Genomic DNA, 21,378 nt, shown 5'->3' with positions numbered 1-21,378 from the left:
TTTTAGCCTGGATTTCAAGTGGGAACATGTAATGGGGAAAAGTTGTGTCCTTGGGCAAGACACTTCAACCTTGCTCCTAATGGCTGCTGGTTAGCGCCTAGCATGGCAGCTCCCGCCATCAGTGTGTGAATGTGTGTGTGAATGGGTGAATGTGGAAATACTGTCAAAGCGCTTTGAGTACCTTGAAGGTAGAGAAGCGCTATACAAGTATAACCCATTTATCATTTATTTATAAAAGAAAGCGACCGGTTCCAAAGGCTCCATCTCCTCTGGTTTTGATCCAGAAGGAGCTGGTCTGAAGACCTCAGCTTACTTGGTACAAACACTTAAAATCAGTAAAAATTGGACTCTAAAAATAACTGGGAGCCAGTGAAGCGAGGCCAGAATGGGGGTAATGTGCTCGCGTGGCTTAGTTTTTGTTCAAAGACAGGGCTGCAGCATTCTGCACACACTGCAGTCGCTGGAGGGAGCCCTGGTTCAGCCCTACATACAAAGAATTACAGTAATCCAGGCGTGACGTTACAAATGCGTGGACGGCTCTATCGAAGTCAGCCTGCGGAAGATAAAGAGAATTTTGCAAGGAGTCGAAGCTGAAAGTGGCTAGATTTTATGTTTGTCGAGCTTAAGCAAGCTGTCATAAATGCCCACAAGGCTCCATTGCAAGCAGGTGGCAATAAGAGGACCAATAGCCCTGTCATGTCCGTTTGACCAAATATCACAGTTTCTGTTTTATTTTTGTTCAAATATAGAAACTTGGCCATCATCCATGCAGAGTAGTCATAGCCTGGCCATCACTTGCTGTTACAGACACATATAGTCGAATATGAACTGCAAAACAGGGATAAAAAACATTGTGCTTTTTAAAAAACACAGCACCCAGTAAGTGTGTATAAAGAAAAGAGAACTGGTGCCAAGATTGACCCCTGGAGTACACCACAGTGGAGGGCAGACACTGAGGAGGAGTATTGGTCGAGGCCAGGGGTGCCCACAGTTTTTCTGCAGGCGAGCTACTTTTCATTTGACCAAGTCGAGGTGATCTACCTCATTCATATATATAATTTATATTTATTCATTTATGAAAGAGACATTTTTGTTAACAAGTTAAAAGTGTTTAATCATGATACAAGCATGTTTAACACATATATATTCCTTTCTTTCATGAAGACAAGAATATAAGTTGGTGTATTACCTGATTCTGACTTGCATTGATTGGAATCAGACAGTAGTGATGATAACGTCCGCATTTTTGAATGGAGGAGAAAAAAAGTCCTCCTTTCTGTCTGATACCACATGAAAGTGGTTGGTTTTTGGCATCTTGCTTTTAACCCAGCATGAGACTTTAAACTGTTTTTAGCTTTTAACTTTTTGAACTGTTTTTAACTTTTAAACAGTTTTTTATCCAACAAACTGTTCTTAGGGTAATTTATATTTGCTTTTAAATGTGTATTTTTATTTCTGTTTTAAATGTTATTTTTTGGTCTGTCCTTTGCCTCTATTTCTTTGTGGTGTACAGCCGTTTGTTTTTCAACTGTGCTTGTTTTTAAAGGGCTTTATAAATAAAGTTGGTATGGTATGGTATCTTATTTGTCCAGCTTCCATACTCCTTTTTATACACTTTACAAGAAATACATTGGCGGCAAACTCCGTAGCTTGCTAGCTTGTGTGCGCTAGCTTTCTGAGACTCTTATTTTGTTAGCGCAGGCAGGATGAAGCAGCACTTTTATTGTGAAGACAGGAACTGTGCAGTCGGTCTTTAGAGTTTTGACGGAAAGTACGGCGCGAGAGTCTGTTGAAATAAAAACTGTTTCTCGCCTTCCTGTTGGTCATTTTTTCTTAATAATGATCTGGCAGCAGCCAGCGTCATCTCACCAGACCCTCCGGTGCCGTGAATGTCAATTAAGTGACGTCTTGGTGAAGATTGATGATCGCAAATTTTTTTATGTCTATTTTTTTCATGCCTGGCTGGCGATCGACTGACACACCCTCCACCATCGACCGGTAGCTTGCGATCGACGTAATGGGCACCCCTGGTCTAGTCTTTCAGAGAAACGCTCAAATAAGACTAGAACCATTTTAGGACTGTAGCCTTAACATGTCTCCAGGCCAGTTAAAAGAATGATGTGGTCTGCCGTATCAAAGGCTGTCATCAAATCTAAAAGCCGCAACCGACCAACAGGAGGTGCATTCAGTCCGTCTCAAACCCATAAAAGCTTCTAACAAACGTTCTACCTTTGCATGACAAGGAAGGTGTTGGTCATGTAGTCCTCCTCGCTCTTGGTCTTGTGCAGCTCCTCTGCCAGGACGTCGTTCATGGTGCACTGCAGCAGGTAGGGCACTTCCACGTTCCTGTCGCCGTCAAACACGCCGTACAGAGCCTCGCGACTCCCGCAGAACCTGTTCACTGAAAGCGCCGCGACACACAGTCTGAAAGGGGGCAAAGTGGGTCGATGTTATTAAAGGGTGAACAATAAAGGCTTTATTGATTGTCTGCGACAATTATTACCATGGTAACAGCAGCACTCAAACCAGGCTATTGAGCAACAATAGCACAAATGGGAAAGTAATGCATGCATTTGCTTGCTTCTCTTCTTCATCATGCAAACTATCTACCAAACAATTGAGTCTGCTTAATTTTTTGATAGTTTGGTGGAATTCCAGAATTGGCTATTTTTGGAATTCCACCAAACTATCAAAAAATTAAGCAGACTTTTAGGGATAGTATCACCTTTGCATCCTTACTAGCTCGTAGAAGGATTTTATTGAAGCGGAAATCACAGTTTGCCCCCAAGGCCTCCCTATGGCCTAAGGACCTCATGTTTTTCTTAGATTTAGAGAAAATGTAATATATTCTGAGGGGTACACCAAAACCATTTGACTAGACCTGGGGCTGTATGATTAGTTACATAGCTAAATTAAACACACTATAGGACACATGTGACACACAGTGTTGACAATGAATCCTTTCCATCTGTCCATCCATCCATTTACTACCGCTTGTCCCTTTCGGGGTAATGAACCTTTCCACTTACCTCAATTCTTTTTTTAATTTTTATTCAGTGACACTTCTCTGTATGATTTTTTTTGTACTTATTTTGTTGTAGTCAGTTCGTTTGATTTTCTATCTGCTTGTGGTGAAGAGAAAGGCAGTACATTGCTACCCACTGTGACTGAAATGTAGGACGCGGAGGTTATTCTTATTTAATAAATTGTTTATTTTTTTAATTTGTGTATTTTAGTAAAAAAAATTTTTAAATTTTTTATTGGGTGTGGGTCTGTTTTCTCAGTACCTGTATTATGGTTTCCCTATCCAATGAATAAATAAATATTTTAAAAAAAACAATTGAGTCTGTGCAGGTTTTAGCGTGTTTTCAATACACACACTCAATAGTGTGTGAGCCCTCCCGCCCCCCGCCCATGATATTGACTGATTGAACTGACTTGTTTTTGACACCCGACGCCTCGGTGTAACCATGACTCCAAACAGCGGGCCCACCAGGTGCTTCGTTCGATGAAAAGGTCGGGGGTGGATCAATATGAAAGCAGCGGATATTACTGCAAAAAACAAAACAAGAAGTAAATTAAAGTCACTGTTTTGAGCTCGAAGCAAGGTCACGGAATAAGAAAACTATCAACGCACTTAAGTTGCTCCAGGGTCTTGTGGTCCAGGTTGAGACGCGGGTTTCCGCTCAAGTCCAGTTCTTGAAGTTTGGGAGGCAGATTATCGGGCAGCGTGATCTCACTCAGCTCGTTGCAGCTCAGATCCACACTCTGGAAAACACAAGTCAATACTTACAAGTGGCAAAAACATCTGTGGGCCACTTCATTAGGTACACCCGCACGATCCACGTTTTCATCTGTGCATGCTCTTCTGTGCAGGGGGACCTAATGTTCAGGCCACATGTGCTACCCTGATGGTCTTACTTTCATCTCCAATAACTGCATGACCTCAGGGAAGACCTCGATGGCGTTGGAGTGGGCGATGAGTGTGTGCATGCGTCTGCAGTTCATGATGGTGGTGGGCACAGTTTTCAGCGTGTTCCCGCTCAAGTCCACTTCCTCCAGCTCCTCCAGCTTGGCCATTTTGCTAGAGGGGTGAGAATATTTTAGTCGAAATATTGCACTGATCAAATCGAGTGTAGAAAAAGTAGCGTAGATTTGTTCACTGTGGCCAGAAAACCACATTTTTTATCATAGTGAGCATGTTCACCTGGCTGGGAAGGTCTGAAGGTGGTTGTAAGCCATGTGCAAAACCCGAAGGTGCGAATGGCCCGTCAGCATGGGCACACATTTGTCCGTCAGACGGTTATTGGTCAGGTAGAGCTCCTGCAGGATGCTGTGGCTTTCCTCCGACAGCGTGGAGGGAGGCAGGTGCTCCAGCTTGTTGGCTGAAGCATTCACACTTCGTAAGCTGGGGAGGGAAAAGAACAACATAACATTTCAACATACGAATAAATAAAAATCAGGTAAAACCTCGATAGAAATTACTTCGAAGTATTAAGTAAAAGAACATAGGAAGTGGAATTGTTATAAAATCATGATATAACATTGCCATAATAACAAATGTGTTTATATTATTTTAAACAACCATTGTAAGATCATTTAAAAAAAATACTTGAAAGAGTCTGTAACTGGACGTGACGTCATGTGCATTAAAGGAATCGAAATATAGTACCTTTGATTTTACATGAATTGCTAAGCAGTGGACGTTTAAAAGTACCACATTTGGTACACATCCCTCATTACAACCGACAACATAAACATGAGCAACATTAGTTCTGTTATTTATAAATATTCAATTGTCTATATGCTAATTATTTGAGAAATAATATATTAAAGGATAAGACAGTATTTCCTACTTTATTCTTCTAATAGTTTGTTTTAAATTATGCCTGTATTTTCAGAAAATTGTGAAAAAAATTTAAATATGATTTAAAAACGTATGAAAAGAAGCACTAGTCCATATTGCAGCCACCTGACAGATTTGAGGAACAGGTTGCAGGGAAGCTCCACCAGTTGATTGTGGTGCACGTCGAGAACCTCCAGCAGAGGGCGCTCAACCCTTTCAGGCAGCTTCTGCAACTGGTTATGTCCAACACTCAGCTTCCTCAGGCTGCTGCTGCATAATAACCTGCGGAGCGAGGAAGCACGCAGATGGCCGGGTCAGAACCAGCATGCATATATTAATATTTGTACTGTATGTATGGTACAGCATTGGAAGACAGAGATGTGCTGCATGCAAAGTGACCTTCTGAAGGGACCTATTGAGGGGAAGCAGGTGTCTTGTGTGATTTATGACACTCTACAGAGGGTGGGGTGGGGGGGGGGGCTGTGATAGGGCAGGCCAAAAAAAGGCAGTGCACCAAACTCCATTTAGAGGCCGCTGAGGCACACTCACCGCGCCGGGAGCTCGCTGATGAGGTTGTGGCTGGCGTCCAGGACTTCCAGTTTCTTCGCTTCACACAGCCAGTCTGGCAAAGACTCCATACGGTTTCTTCAGAGGGAGGGGCCGCGGGAGACAAAATGGGGTGATGATGATGATAAATGGTGTGCGGTTTGGAAAGTGCACAGGCTAATATTTCTTGTGTGTGTATTTAAATCCCAGCAGTGCCAAGAGGAAGCATTTCAAGGCTCAAATACATTTTAAATAACTGGTTAAGTGCATTGAAACATAAATTTCCCCCCAAGATTACTGTCTTTTGCTCTGTAACCTGCTTCTACGTTATACAGTGAAGGTCATAAAATATGTTAAAGCAATGACAACCCCTTTAAGTTCGTATTTCAAGAGTAGTGATTCATGTTTATGTGTTTCCTCACCGTGAGATGTCCATGTAACTAAGATTGGAGGGCACGGGGCTGACATCCAGGCTTTGCAGCTCTGTAGGGAAAATCCAAACTCATTAACCTACAGCAAGGACGTACGTATGCGTGGTTGTCTACAAAAACAAGAGGGGAAGGGGGAGGCTAGGGGAGACAGCACGGCACCGCTACATGACATCTTACATATTCACATCAGCCAGCAATGGAGGGCAAGAAAAAAAGAAAAGAAAAAAAAAGTCCCACCGTTGTTGGAGGCATAGATGCCTTTCAGCAGGCAGCCCTTTAGTTTGAGGTTAGTGATTTGGTTCCGCTCGCAGTGAAGCACCTCCAGTCTGGGGAACACAGAGGTGTCCAAGTGGGTCAGCCGGTTGTCCCGCACGTCCAGCTGGGTCACGTGCCTCAGCAGGTCGGGTTCGTCCGGAACCATGTTGGAAATCTTATTCAGCCTGGTGGACAAAGTGTAAGGGCTTCATGCTCTGCTTTGGTATGTGAACCGTGGCTCTGTAATGCTGGCAGCAGTCGTGCATCCCCTAGACCAGACCTGGGCAATTATTTTGACTCGGGGTGTCAAATTTAGAGAAAAAAATGTCTCCGGGGGGCCGGTATATCTGATTTTTAGGAACACTAATACAAAACCTCACAATAATGTCTGACTGAATGCTAAAAACGTTATGACAGACCGCCTTAAAAAATGGAATGGAATTAAAACATTTTTTGCTGAATGAGACACCCAGAATGTACATGAAAATAAAGAATGTGGGATTTACAATATTAACTATGAACGATAAAACACTGAATATTGACAACATATGAACGTCACACCCCCTCTCGATCGACATATTTTACAATCAAGCGAAACGCAACAAAAATGCAACAAACGGCAAAATATGAACGCAAAGGATAAAAAAAAAAAGCCACCTACAATCTGATACATCACTAAGCTTTAGAACTTTGTTGTAAAAATGGCTGGCCGCTCTGGAAACACTCTGTGGAAATGCTCCCCACCCACACTGCTTGGTGCCTCGCCTGAGCTGCTGTGACTTAGATTACCATAGTAACTACTTAGATTACCATAGTAACTACTTAGATTACCATAGTAACTAGTATATCATGTAAAAGCGCAGATTCCAACCATTGAAATACTTTGTATAGTTCAAGACTTACGGCCATTTGAAAACATCACTGAACATCATAATGGCAGCTACAGTTTCTATCTTAAATATCTAAAAAAATTATTTAGGAATGTCCAGCGGGCCAGATTGATAATCTTAACGGGCCGCATGCGGCCCTTAATTTGTCTAGGTCTGCCCTAGACCATGACCATGGTTCCCACACTTTCCATAAAATTATTCTCCAGGACAAATTTCCCGTCATACATTACTACATTCCTGATACAACGACACGCCCACTATAACTCTCCTTTTCCCCTCTGCCTGTCACTCAATAGAGGACAGTGAGAAAGAAGCCTGTTGCCATGGGAGAGAAAAACCTCAGACCAATATTGTAGGCGTTCAGTCTTCAACAAAGTCAATTGGAAGTACTCGGTTACAGAAGATAAATATGATTTGCTGGTAGGGTCACAGGGGGGTTCTGCACCAGCTACAAGCAGAGAAGCGCCGTGCCTTAAAGGTGCCCAGAAGAGAAGATAAAAAAAGTGCACATAACTTTTAAACAGTTAAACACTTAAAAAGGCTAAATAAAATAAAATAATTTTCCATGATAACTTTAACCATTTCCAGGAAATTGTAGTTTTTTTTCCTTATTTGAGATACTGTATGTGTTCCATGACTGGAAAATTGGTTAATCATTTTTCAGGTTTTCCAGGACGCATGAGGACCCTTTTTGGCATTAAATTCCCCCCATTCTCAACAAAGCACTGTATACATTTATATCTCTAGCTCGGCTGTACGCAAAACACAAATACATGGAACATTTTGACATTAAATTTTTCATTAATAATGACTTAAAATCAAAATGTATTTAAAATATAATTATATAATAGCTATAGCTAGCCTACCATAACTTAGGGTCGCTGTAGCTGTCTGTAGAAGTAGTTAACAAATTTAGTCACGTGGTTAAATCGTGATTCTGAGGTGAACACTTCTTTCGGCCCAGTCTCACCCATACTCAACCTCCAGCGGCCCCCAGAGAAATTGAGTTTAAGACCCTTGCTCTAATGAATAGCCAAGGTTTAACCCAGGGGTGCCCATTACGTTGATCGCGAGCTACCAGTCGATGGTGGAGTCGATGGTCAGTTGATCGCCAGCCAGGCATTGAAAAAATAGACCTAAAAACTAGCAATCATCAATCTTCACCAAGACGTCATTTTTGTCACTTGATTGACATTCACGGCGAGAAACACTTTTTATTTCAAAAGACTCTCGCACCACACCTGCCGTCAAAACTCTAAAGACCGACTGCACAGTTCCTGTCTTCACAATAAAACCTGCTCTGTGGCCTTGTAGTTAGTGTCCGCCCTGAGACTGGAAGGCCGCGAGTTCAAACCCCGGCTGAGTCATACCAAAGACTATAAAAATGGGACCCATTGCCTCCCTGCTTGGCACTCAGCATCAAGGGTTGGAACAGGGGGTTAAATCACCAAAAACGATTCCCGAGCGCGGCACACGCTACTGCTCCCCTCACCTCCCAGGGGGTGAACATGGGTATGGGTCAAATGCAGAGGATAATTTCACCACACCTAGTGTGTGTGACTATTGTTTGGACTTTAACTTTAATATGAATGAGGTTGATCCCTTTGACTTGGTCAATTGAAAAGTAGCTCGCTTGCAGAAAAATTGTGGGCACCCCTGGTTTACTCTTTTATAATTGTTCCTTGAGAAAAAAATAAAAACACGTTGCTGAAATGTGACTGGAGAACATGAAATATGAAGCCAAAAACCCATTAAATGTACAAAGAAGCTTTCGGACCACAATGAAAAACATGGTGAGAATGAAGTCTTAGAAATATGACAATAAAATGAAATAGCAAACTCAGTGACCTGCAGAAGATTACTGTCAAGTGACGTCTGAGCATGTCAATATTTGGTTTTACTGATTGAGCAAAGTCACAAGGAGTGACGCATTAACCAGCAAATGGTGCAAGTCACTCCAGCCTGAATTACAGGGAGACACCTGACGGAGTCGCAAAAAGCAAATGATTTCCTGATAATGTGCAGCCTGGCTGACTCCTCGCCCTGCTCCAGTTGCCTCGATCACAGGAACACACGTGTCAACCAGCAAGAGCTTATTATGTCACGTTGCTTACCTGAGATCGATGTGTTTGACACGGAGCAGTCGGAAGTTCTGCAAGATGAGCGTTTCCAGGTCGTTGCCGGCCATGCACAGCTTCTCCGTGGAAGCCAGCCGCTCCAGCACCTGCGGCACATGGCTGAATTGGTTGAAGGAGAGGCCCAGGTAAGTCAGCCTCTGAAGTGAACCCAGCTCGTCGGGAAGCTCGGTCAGGCTGTTGCCGTCCAGCAGGAATGTCTGCAAACTGGGAGGACAGTAACATTAAATAAAGGAAAAATTAAACAAATTGGTGCATGTTACACAAAATGGTCAGCAGGTGGCAGCAAGAGCCAAAGTGCCCCTACTGGCCACTTCTGGAATGTGCAAGCATACCAGATCATTCCAGCAGATTAACTTCTCATTTCACTCTCTTTTTGCAGCCCACATGTGGGTTTTATGTTCAGCAGCGAAATGAGTTTGAGGCGCATGTTAAATCAAAACTGTCTTAGTAACATGGCTAAACAACTCCTTCGAAAGGAAATGCTTTGCAGAGCTGTATAGATAACAATAGTGTGCTCCAGAGTTGTGTCTGCTCCTCCTATCGTAGAAAATATGCCCTATCAATGCACAACAACAATATTATAAGATAAGGACCTTTTATTTTTGAATCTTTTAGAACAATTTTGTATATTTACTGCAAGCTCCCGTGTTCACATTAACTTTAATCCTACTGTTTATGGTTTGTGAAGCAAACTGGATAACACACAATCTAATTTCATGCCAATCTAAATGTGATTCTTCCCTAATCTTCCCTTCAAGAGAGGGTCCTCCTCAAAATTCCCTAAAACTATGACATACTGTACAATCTGTAATCAGTTAGCAGAATTAGGTCACCCTGTCACAAGACAGAACCTAACATAATGTCGTCCAGACCAACGCATTGACACAACTCTGCGTTGTGTCATCTGAAGGTCGCAAAAGCAAAGAGTGGAGTTTGCTAAAACAACACAAAAAGAAGTGTAAACATTGGCTCGTACACATTAAATGAGGCAACGGATCGGTAGAATAAGAATGACTTGTGCGGGACTGGAGTCAGGGACGGGTCATGACAGAGGCGACGTTTGAATAGCGAGCGTCACAATGGGGGTTAGCGCATGTTGAAACTAGTAAAGTACACCGTGGCGGCGGCAATGCCAGGTGCTAGTTACTAGGTGACCACCGCAACATTAGGCTATGTAAACTTTTGGTAAAGGATATAAGGTTTGACGGCTGTGGGGAGAGCAATGGCCTCATGTGAGTCATGAAAACGACAACAAAAAATTAACCCGGTTTTTCACACACTAAAAGGAACATAACCAATTACTGAAAGGTTATGAATTAAATTATTTTTCAACAGGTCACATAATTGTGCAACAATATTTCATGTTTCTTCTGCCAATTAAAGTATATTGTGTGTTGTATTATTCCATACCTAACTTTGTTGGAGCAATTTGACTTGATCAAGTCCACACTACAAAATATTACAAGTATGTACAAAACCCAAAACCAGTGAAGTTGGCATGTTGTGTAAATGGTAAATAAAAACAGAATACAATGATTTGCAAATCCTGGTGCATGTGCAAAGCTGGCACAAGTGACAAAAAAGACGGAGAAAGTTAAGAAATGCTCATCAAACACTTATTTGGAACATCCCACAGGTGAACAGGCTAATTGAGAACGGGTTGGTACCATGATTGGGTATAAAAGCAGCTTCCATGAAATGCTCAGTCATTCCCCAACAAAAAAAATTACGTTTCTCAGTTCGAACATTAAATATCTTGTCTTATCTTGTGTATACAATTGAATATAAGTTGAAAAGGATTAGCAAATCATGGTATTCTGTTTTTATTTACGAATTACACAACGTGCCAACTTCACTGGTTTTGGGGTTTGTACTATAATTTGTGCCGATATCGTATTGGGTTAATATTGGTATCGGCCAATACTCAAAGTTCCAAATATCGGTATTGTATCATAAGTGAAAAGGGACTGCCCTAAAAATATATTACAAAAAGCAAGTTAACATTAGGGAGTGGAACAGGAGGACCCAAACGTTAGCAACACTAGCATTGCTATGTGAGTTTCAATGCTAACATTACACTCACACTTTAACCGCAATATCATGCTATGTTAGCCTAGTCGCTGATGAAAAACTAAATGATCAAAGCTCCAATTTCTGTATTTGACTGACTGATATTTGGCAGAGCTCCAGGCTTTATTTTAAGATCTGTAGTGAAATCTGTTCTTTTTTAATTTTTTTTACAAAGCTGTCTTGTGTGAAGAAGCGATGGTGTCACATCCATAATGACGTCATTGAAACTGTTTTTTTTGGTGGTCATAAACAGGTACTTGGGACACCGTTTTACAACATTAAAATGTCAATTGTGAATTCTGTGGAGACCTAACGCAGAACTCTGACGCGTTCTGCCTTGCTGTTACCTACTTGGTCATGGACCCCACAGAGCTGGGGACACAGGGCAAGTAATTACAGCTGAGGTTGACCTCTGTCAGCGTGGGGATGTCACAGATGGCCAGTGGGAACTGCCCGAGGTGGTTGTTGGACAGGTTCAGGCTCCGCAGACGAGAGAACCTATATGCATTAAAAGAGAAAACAACACATCCTTAATGGAGACTTTTTAACATTTGCAGGGTTTTACGTTGAGTTTTGCAAACAGCGGCAAACCCTGAGGTCTGTGTTGTGCATTCAAACACTAGAGACGGCTGGCATTTAGAGAGGTGACTTTCACGTGGGTTTTATTTGTGTACTACTACACGCATACCGGCATAAGAGCAATGTGATAGTTGCTGTTTAATCTGGCCACACTGGATTTTTCCCTCAACTATGTACACACATACATGCATACCATCAAGGTGACCCAAAAATGTTCAGAGTGATCGATTAAGGTGGCCAAGTGATTTCTGCAAGCAACCTGTGTGTTTGTGCATGTCATTCACCCATGAAATCCCCCTCTGCAATCTGCTGAGCAATGCTCATATCACTCCCCTGCTCCACTCGTCTGTCCTATCGTGCCATCTTCTAGTGTGAGCCTGTCTGAAGCTGCGCTGACGATTTCATCTCCGCCACTGATGAGTTTATGATCTTAAAAGTCTGTCGGTTAGCAGGATTGGAGGGACGAGTTTGACAGAGCTCCACGGGAGACTGCAGAATGGCTCCTGGTGGAGGGAACCATTTAAAAATAATATAGGGAGAATTTGCTGCACTCCTCTCTGAGCTGCCACCTTACCGTGGTAGAGGAGTTTGCGTGTCCCAATGATCCTAGGAGCTATGTTGTCCGGGGGCTTTATGCCCCCTGGTAGGGTCTCCCAAGACAAACTGGTCCTAGGTGAGGGATCAGACAAAGAGCAGCTCGAAGACCTCAATGAAAAATAAAACCTATGGACCCAGATTTCCCTCGCCCGGACGCGGGTCACCGGGGCCCCCCTCTGGCCCGGAGGTGGGGCACGATGGCGAGCGCCTGGTGGCCGGGCCTGTCCCCATGGGGCCCGGCCGGGCACAGCCCGAAGAGGCAACGTGGGTTCCCCCTTCAATGGGCACACCACCCATAGCAGGGGTCATAGAGGTCGGGTGCGATGTGAGCTGGGCGGCAGCCGAAGGCAGGGCACTTGGCGGTCCGATCCTCGGCTACAGAAGCTAGCTCTTGGGACGTGGAACGTCACCTCGCTGGGGGGGAAGGAGCCTGAGCTAGTGCGCGAGGTGGAGAAGTTCCGACTAGACATAGTCGGACTCACTTCGACGCACAGCAAGGGCTCTGGAACCAGTTCTCTCGAGAGGGGCTGGACTCTCTTCTACTTTGGCGTTGCTGGCAGTGAGAGGCGACGGGCTGGGGTGGCAATTCTTGTTGCCCCCCGGCTCAGAGCCTGCATGTTGGAGTTCAACCCGGTGGACGAGAGGGTAGCTTCCCTCCGCCTTCGGGTGGGGGAACGGGTCCTGACTGTGGTTTGCAGCTCAGAGTACCCACCCTTTTTGGATTCACTCGAGGGAGTACTTGAGAGTGCTCCCCTGGGTGATTCCCTCGTTCTACTGGGGGACTTCAATGCTCATGTTGGCAGCGACAGTGAAACCTGGAGAGGCGTGATTGGGAAGAATGGCTGCCCGGATCTGAACCCGAGCGGTGTTTTGTTATTGGACTTTTGTGCCCGTCACAGATTGTCCATAACAAACACCATGTTCAAACATAAGGGTGTCCATATGTGCACTTGGCACCAGGACACCCTAGGCCGCAGTTCCATGATCGACTTTGTATTTGTGTTGTCGGATTTGCGGCCTCATGTTTTGGACACTCGGGTGAAGAGAGGAGCGGAGCTTTCTACCGATCACCACCTGGTGGTGAGTTGGCTGCGATGGTGGGGGAGGATGCCGGACAGACCTGGCAGGCCCAAACGCATTGTGAGGGTTTGCTGGGAACGTCTGGCAGAGTCTCCTGTCAGAGAGAGTTTCAATTCCCACCTCCGGAAGAACTTTGAACATGTCACGAGGGAGGTGCTGGACATTGAGTCCGAATGGACCATGTTCCGCGCCTCTATTGTCGAGGCGGCTGATTGGAGCTGTGGCCGCAAGGTAGTTGGTGCCTGTCGTGGCGGTAATCCTAGAACCCGTTGGTGGACACCGGCGGTGAGGGATGCCATCAAGCTGAAGAAGGAGTCCTATCGGGTTCTTTTGGCTCATAGGACTCCTGAGGCAGCGGACAGGTACCGACAGGCCAAGCGGTGTGCGGCTTCGGCGGTCGCGGAGGCAAAAACTCGGACATGGGAGGAGTTCGGGGAAGCCATGGAAAACGACTTCCGGACGGCTTCGAAGCGATTCTGGACCACCATCCGCCGCCTCAGGAAGGGGAAGCAGTGCACTATCAACACGTGTATGGTGAGGATGGTGTTCTGCTGACCTCGACTGCGGATGTTGTGGATCGGTGGAGGGAATACTTCGAAGACCTCCTCAATCCCACCAACACGTCTTCCTATGAGGAAGTAGTTCCTGGGGAATCTGTGGTGGGCTCTCCTATTTCTGGGGCTGAGGTTGCTGAGGTAGTTAAAAAGCTCCTCGGTGGCAAGGCCCCGGGGGTGGATGAGATCCGCCCAGAGTTCCTTAAGGCTCTGGATGCTGTGGGGCTGTCTTGGTTGACAAGACTCTGCAGCATCGCGTGGACATCGGGGGCGGTACCTCTGGATTGGCAGACCGGGGTGGTGGTTCCTCTCTTTAAGAAGGGGAACCGGAGGGTGTGTTCTAACTATCGTGGGATCACACTCCTCAGCCTTCCCGGTAAGGTCTATTCAGGTGTGCTGGAGAGGAGGCTACGCCGGATAGTTGAACCTCGGATTCAGGAGGAACAGTGTGGTTTTCGTCCTGGTCGTGGAACTGTGGACCAGCTCTATACTCTCGGCAGGGTCCTTGAGGGTGCATGGGAGTTTGCCCAACCAGTCTACATGTGTTTTGTGGACTTGGAGAAGGCATTCGACCGTGTCCCTCGGGAAGTCCTGTGGGGAGTGCTCAGAGAGTATGGGGTATCGGACTGCCTGATTGTGGCGGTCCGCTCCCTGTATGATCAGTGCCAGAGTTTGGTCCGCATTGCCGGCAGTAAGTCGGACACGTTTCCAGTGAGAGTTGGACTTCGCCAAGGCTGCCCTTTGTCACCGATTCTGTTCATAACTTTTATGGACAGAATTTCTAGGCGCAGTCAAGGCGTTGAGGGGATCTGGTTTGGTGGCTGCAGGATTAGGTCTCTGCTTTTTGCAGATGATGTGGTCCTGATGGCTTCATCTGGCCAGGATCTTCAGCTCTCGCTGGATCGGTTCGCAGCTGAGTGTGAAGCGACTGGGATGAGAATCAGCACCTCCAAGTCCGAATCCATGGTTCTCGCCCGGAAAAGGGTGGAGTGCCATCTCCGGGTTGCGGAGGAGACCCTGCCCCAAGTGGAGGAGTTCAAGTACCTCGGAGTCTTGTTCACGAGTGAGGGAAGAGTGGATCGTGAGATCGACAGGCGGATCGGTGCGGCGTCTTCAGTAATGCGGACGCTGTATCGATCCGTTGTGGTGAAGAAGGAGCTGAGCCGGAAGGCAAAGCTCTCAATTTACCGGTCGATCTACGTGCCCATCCTCACCTATGGTCATGAGCTTTGGGTTATGACCGAAAAGACAAGATCACGGGTACAAGCGGCCAAAATGAGTTTCCTCCGCCGGGTGGCGGGGCTCTCCCTTAGAGATAGGGCGAGAAGCTCTGCCATCCGGGGGGAGCTCAAAGTAAAGCCGCTGCTCCTCCACATCGAGAGGAGCCAGATGAGGTGGTTCGGGCATCTGGTCAGGATGCCACCCGAACGCCTCCCTAGGGAGGTGTTTAGGGCACGTCCGACCGGTAGGAGGCCACGGGGAAGACCCAGGACACGTTGGGAAGACTATGTCTCCCGGCTGGCCTGGGAACGCCTCGGGACCCCCCGGGAGGAGCTGGACGAAGTGGCTGGGGAGAGGGAAGTCTGGGCTTCCATGCTTAAGCTGCTGCCCCCGCGACCCGACCTCAGATAAGCGGAAGAAGATGGATGGATGGATGGAATTTGCTGCATTCAACAGAACAAGAGACACATGAACAATAACAACTCGATGAGGCAATTCCTGAAGGAATTGCGTGTGAATGCTCCAATGAAGATGATTTGAAATGCTGACAGAATGTAGTATGAATGTAAGAATAGTTTTGAATATTGAAGAGTGGGAAAGTGTTAGTTGGATGAGTTGAATGTGTTGAAGGTGGAATGGTTTGAATAGGTTGAAAAAGGTGCGAATTGCGAGAGTATAAAAAATGGACAATTTATTTTAAAGGGGCAAATGTCCCTGAAAACTGGAAATTCTTGGAAATCCGGGAATTAAAAAAAATTGTTGAAGGAAAGCACACCATTTTGAACAGTCTGAATATTTTCGGAATTGGAACGGTTTGAATCGGATGAAAAGTGTGGGAATTGTGGAACTTTGAAAAAATGTCCCATTCATTTCAATGGGAATTTCATGGACATTTGGACATTTCGGGGAAAGCGGTAATTTTTTGGAAAATGTTAAAAGACTTTAATGTTCTGAATGAGTTGAAATGGTTGGTGTTGGAATTTTTCAAATCGGTCGAGAAATTTTGACATTTTTAATTGAGAAATGGTATTAAAGAATTTCAGGAATTTCGGGAAAACCGGGAATTTTTCCGTTTGGAAAAACATCTTAGGTTTTTGTCCTGATTAAGAGGAAAGTTTTGACGGTGGAACGGTTGAAATAGGTTGAAAAATGTGGAAGGAGTAGTTGCCAGAAAAAAGGGTAAAAACAAAAGAATACTGATGGTTTGAATTTCCGGGATGAGTGGAATATGTTGAAGGTGGAATGGTTTGAATCGGTTGAAAAATGTGGAAATGGTGGAAGTTTGAAAAATGGCCAATTCATTTTGAATGGGAAAAATGTCCCGGAAAACCCGGAATTCTGGAAATCTTGGAAATTTTGGAATTTGTTAAAGGAAAGCCCGCAATTCCCTAATAGGCTGAACAGTTTGAAGTTGGAACGGTTTGAATCGGATGAAACATGTCGAAGGTAGAGCCCGCCAAAATCTGTAGAAGAAGAAGAATAAACAGATGAATTTCGGTGTAGAAAACCACGTGTCAATGTTTTGGAGCATTCACACACATGTTTTCTACACCAAAATTAGGGTTGCCAAAGGTCTTTTTGAAAACCGGAGTCCTCTCGTTTTTAGGAACAAATGTGCATGTTCCCCTATTGTGCTATGGCAATCAAAAATAATGTAGGAAATGTCAATGGAATTCATGAGCGACAGGGAGCTTTATGTATAACATTTCACACTCTTTTCTTCTGTTAATCTCTTGTGGTGTAATGGTGTATGTTTCTGCCTAACGTGGCAGAAAGTGAGGGTTAAATTCCCTGCCGGGAATGGGTCTGGAAGGATATCTGGTGTAACCTAGGATACATTTCGGACTTAAAAATGTTGGATACTCGCGTTAAACAATGCCAATACCTCAAATCATAATGTTCATGCATTTTGGCTTGAGCTCTGTTTGCTACGTCGTGATGTCACAGCGAGGTGGACGTACTTATTTTGATTAAGACAAAGTAATTGGCCAGACAGGTAGGAGCTCCTCCCCCACTGCTTCAATTTATGAAGAAACACAAATAAAGGTAAGATAAAGTATTATTTTCATCTAGTTGTGGCATCCACATAGGTAACCAAAATTAGAAGGTTTGAATGTGCTTAAAAAGTGCTTAGACACACTGAAATATTTTGACCAAGTTATTTGGTTTATAGTAACTAAAATAAATACACACGGTTAAGATACACACTATTTTTCATGTTGTGTGTTTCTGATGCTTCACTGATGTTTTAGTCTTACTATTTTTATATTTTTTAAAGATTTATTTAAATGAAACAAATTATTATTTATTATTTCTGGCGGGTGTTGTGGTACCCTACTCTGTTCAGTGGTCAGTTAAGGCACCGTAAAAACACCTCCATCTTGTATTCCTCTGAGTATAAAACAATCACTCTGTCCTAAGGAAGCACAGTTTGAAGGTTAAATGTGCACAACTAAATAGCTCAGTTGCTCAGACAGCACTGTATTTATACAAGCTTGAATTGGGGTATACCGTTTTTTTATTGGGAAAAGACGGTAATGTTTGTTGTTTTCATTAATACCATTTATCGTTACATCCCTACTGGAGACTAGGGTTGTCCCAATACTAATATTTTGGTACCGGTACCAAAATGTGTTTTGATACTTTTCAAAATAAAGGGGACCACAAAAACAATTCATTTTTGGCTTAATTTTAACAAAAACTCTTACGATATGAAATAGTTCTTTTTGCACCCAAAGAACAATTTATTAAAATAAAAATTAAAAAGCATTAAACACATTGTGCTTTTCTTGTTGCGCTCAAAGAACAATTTACAAATTTGTATATTACATATAGTCTGGCATAATCTAGGATTAGGTTAGAATATAATATAAAGCTTTATTAATATAAACCTCTTTCTGTCTTGCCTCTGGTGAGGGCGGTCGCATTTTTCTCCGCTCCCTCCTTCCCTGCTTGCTCTCTTTGTTTTTGTCTTGTCTGAACTATTTTGAAGCCTCTTTTCTTGAGCTGTCCTCAAATCTAAACATCAAAATGAATTTGATCAACTGGACTCTCGACGCAATTGACACAGTCTTTTCGACAAGGAAAAGAGGTTCGGGGGAGCCTGGCTGCCCTGATGGAACCATTGCTGCGGGGTACGTGAGAGATTCCTGGAATACTTGGAGAATCATGTGCCTCTCAGTCCTTTCCATCGAGGACGTGGAAGACATCTACCTATTTGGAGCTGTGATCGCAGGGCATTTGCTGATTGGGCTGGGCATTGCTCTGGTGTATCGTCAAATTCGGAAGACGATGGCAGCCACTCAAGGGGCCAACAAGCTGTTCAACGCAATGGAAGGATTGGGTCGTGCTGTGGGATCACAGACTGGAGCGATTGCTGATTTGAATTGCAAGGTAGATTCCATCTTGATGAAGTTAGAGAAAGAATAAATTGGAATTGTCAGAGCCAGCATACAGAGCAGGAATGTCATTGTTTTGACTGCTCGAAGAAAAAACAACATCTTAATCTACGATTTGACTCCCTCGAATGGCCTTGAGGAACAGGCTGTTTGAAAACACTCCCCTGAGGACTCCTCAAAGATGGACGCTTTTGACCTTTCCCTTCTTTTCAAAAGCACCTGGGTCGGACTCTTGAACTCTTGAACTCTTGGGGCCGGCCTCGGCCCATAAAGACAATTCCAACATCTCACCCAAGTTAATTGGGCATACATGCACGCACACACCCCTCCCCAAATCAACGCCTTCACCACTGCTTAATTCCTCCGGGGTTGTGGGGGCTGAGCAGCGCTCAACAGCAGCTGACGGCCTCCAAAGTCCTGTTGGATGACTCTGTTGCGAGTTGTTGTGATTACATGTACTATGTTTATGTGTGCCATGCTATGTGAGGTTTTTTTCCTCGGTCTCAGTCTGGACCATTCCTGAGGGTCCAGCCTCAGACTGATATTTTTTTTTTTTTTTTTTTTTTTTTTTTTACTTCCCCCCTTCCCCAATGTCACCTTTTTCCCACCTTTTTAAGGAGCGCCTAAGTGAGGCTGATCCGTTGGCGGTCCCGTCTTGTCTCCCTGTAACGTATGTCTGCTCTTAGCGGGATTGTGCCGAAAATGTAATTTCAGTTCTTATGTGTCTTGTACATGTAAGAATGGACAAATAAAGAATCTGAATTTATTGACATTATGCTTTATGAGATATGGTTGCCATTTTTACCGCTTGTCCCTGTCGGGGTCACAGAGGGCTGGAGCCTACCCCAGCTGCATTAGGGCAGGAGTTAGGTGCAACCTGGACAAGTCGCTACCTCATTGCATGGCCAACACGGATAGATATACAAATACAATCATTTGTAATTACTAAAAACAATATTATGGCTGAAACTACACAGATAGGACATGTAGCATGTAAAACACACACTAAGGATAAAACACAAAGTGTAGCAATTTGTTAAAAAATTCAGTCATTTTACAAGCATTATTTTACGCTACGTGGGTGTTTTTAACGCCACTAATATTTGTAATTAAACTAAGCAGCTGTGTGCGTGTCTACGTAACTGTATGTGCACAACAGAGGAGCTACTTAACTAAATTACCTGTCGATCTGACTGCTTGTTATTTAATTGTTGAGCTAAGTTTAAAGCAAAAGTGGTAATACTTTAATCATGCCACCTTTGGTGAGGCATGTTTTAAATAATGCGCTTGCAGCTTGGCACTTTCGTGTTTAATGCATTATCTTTATTGATAGTTTTGAAGCCCTTCATATTGCGCTTCACGCATTCTCATTTTTAACCAATAGAATTGCCTTGATATGCCATTTTTCTTCTCCTCACTGTTTCTCCTTGTGCGCTCTGTGAGTGTGTGCGCGCTGACACCCTAAACATGCTCCTCCGCTCTGAACGTCACCGCTGCACGGCAGCATGCAGATAAAAAAAAAAGTACCGGTATTTTTCAAAGGCAGTATAGTCCCGTTTTCAATTCATGAGTACCGCGGCACTTTATTAGTACCGGTATACTGTACAACCATACTGGAGACTAATCATTTTCATTGGGAGGAGACTGGAAGCAGCAAGAAAACGAAGCGCTGCAGCAAAGTGGATATTGCGGCGTACAATACTGCAACATTCAAAGCTAACGCACAGCAACAGGTTAAGCTATTTTTATACCATGTGTACCCAAATTATACAATTTGGCAATGACAAATCCGATCAATGAGAAACCAGCAGGTATTTACTTAGCACATAATGCTTCATCTGGGCATGCTGACCAAGTACTAGAAATGTTACACAGTACTTTGCAGTGGAAATTGGTAGTATAAGTACTGTGCTCCATGGTGACTTTGGCAAGTTATCATCTTTCCTTAGAGGACCGGACTCAGAGTCTCAGATTCAGAAGAACTCTCTTCAGAAGCCAAATAAAGAAAAAAAAGCTGTCTCAAAGGCCCCAGTCAGACCGAGCAACAAAAGAGGAAGTCGCCCGTAGCGGGGCTGCCCCGCGACTGAACACCACGTAATTCCCAAAGGAGTAGCAGAGGTTCAACTGGAGGAGAAGCCTGACAAAGAACATAGAAAGTTAAAAATCTCCTCAGAAGGGCATTGCTGCACTAGGCTAGCTTTGGTGGAGATTTATGCTCTCAAAGTGCTGTCTAGCTATACCGTCGTAAGCCCTATACGAATACTTACGATGTTCTGTTTAACAATAGTGGCATGATCTCGTTGAAAATTCTTAGCCTATTACCAATAAACACCCTTCATCATGTCGAGTCGTGTGTCAGAAGCTGCTTCACAACTTGCTAAAGTATACCCACATATGCAAATAAACAGGCCAAACACATTTGCACGGCGCTTCAGCCGGCGAGGGATGACCTCGGTCTCGGAGAGAGTGTGAGAGAGGCAGAGAGATGCATGCTGGGAAGGCTGTTTAATGCCAGAGGAAACTGCTAGTCTCCCAGACAACTGATTATGCATATCTGATCCACCAGTAGGTATTTGGCCACAGAGTAAAGATGGCATGAGGCGGGGTTCCACGCCTCGCTCTCCTCTTGGGAGAATTAACAAAAGCACTGTGACTCCATGTTAGATGTCGCAAATAGAGCCCTTCACAACGTTATCCAAACACATTCATACAGGGCCAGAAAGTAGTAGGTTCTGTTTTACCTTACACTCTCCACCCTCTGTTAATAACTCTT

General features: G+C 44.2%; 1 protein-coding gene across 1 annotated transcript in view; it reads right to left on the bottom strand.

Annotated features, from left to right (window-relative positions):
• phlpp1 (PH domain and leucine rich repeat protein phosphatase 1) overlaps positions 1-21,378 on the bottom strand; it is a 114,545-nt gene that overhangs the window by 8,657 nt on the left and 84,510 nt on the right. The window contains exons 5-15 of the mRNA XM_062022695.1: positions 11,528-11,674; positions 9,083-9,310; positions 6,061-6,263; positions 5,815-5,875; positions 5,396-5,491; positions 4,973-5,128; positions 4,208-4,408; positions 3,922-4,084; positions 3,638-3,768; positions 3,439-3,552; positions 2,230-2,424 (exon numbers count right to left, since the gene is read on the bottom strand). Coding sequence (XP_061878679.1) covers positions 2,230-2,424; positions 3,439-3,552; positions 3,638-3,768; positions 3,922-4,084; positions 4,208-4,408; positions 4,973-5,128; positions 5,396-5,491; positions 5,815-5,875; positions 6,061-6,263; positions 9,083-9,310; positions 11,528-11,674 — 1,695 coding nt within the window. The remainder of the gene's footprint in view (positions 1-2,229; positions 2,425-3,438; positions 3,553-3,637; positions 3,769-3,921; positions 4,085-4,207; positions 4,409-4,972; positions 5,129-5,395; positions 5,492-5,814; positions 5,876-6,060; positions 6,264-9,082; positions 9,311-11,527; positions 11,675-21,378) is intronic.

The sequence above is a fragment of the Entelurus aequoreus genome, linkage group LG16 (genome assembly GCF_033978785.1).
Source record: "Entelurus aequoreus isolate RoL-2023_Sb linkage group LG16, RoL_Eaeq_v1.1, whole genome shotgun sequence".
NCBI lineage: Eukaryota > Metazoa > Chordata > Actinopteri > Syngnathiformes > Syngnathidae > Entelurus > Entelurus aequoreus.
The sequence above is the reverse complement of the archived record's forward strand: the minus strand, read 5'-3'. Positions and strand labels throughout refer to the sequence as shown.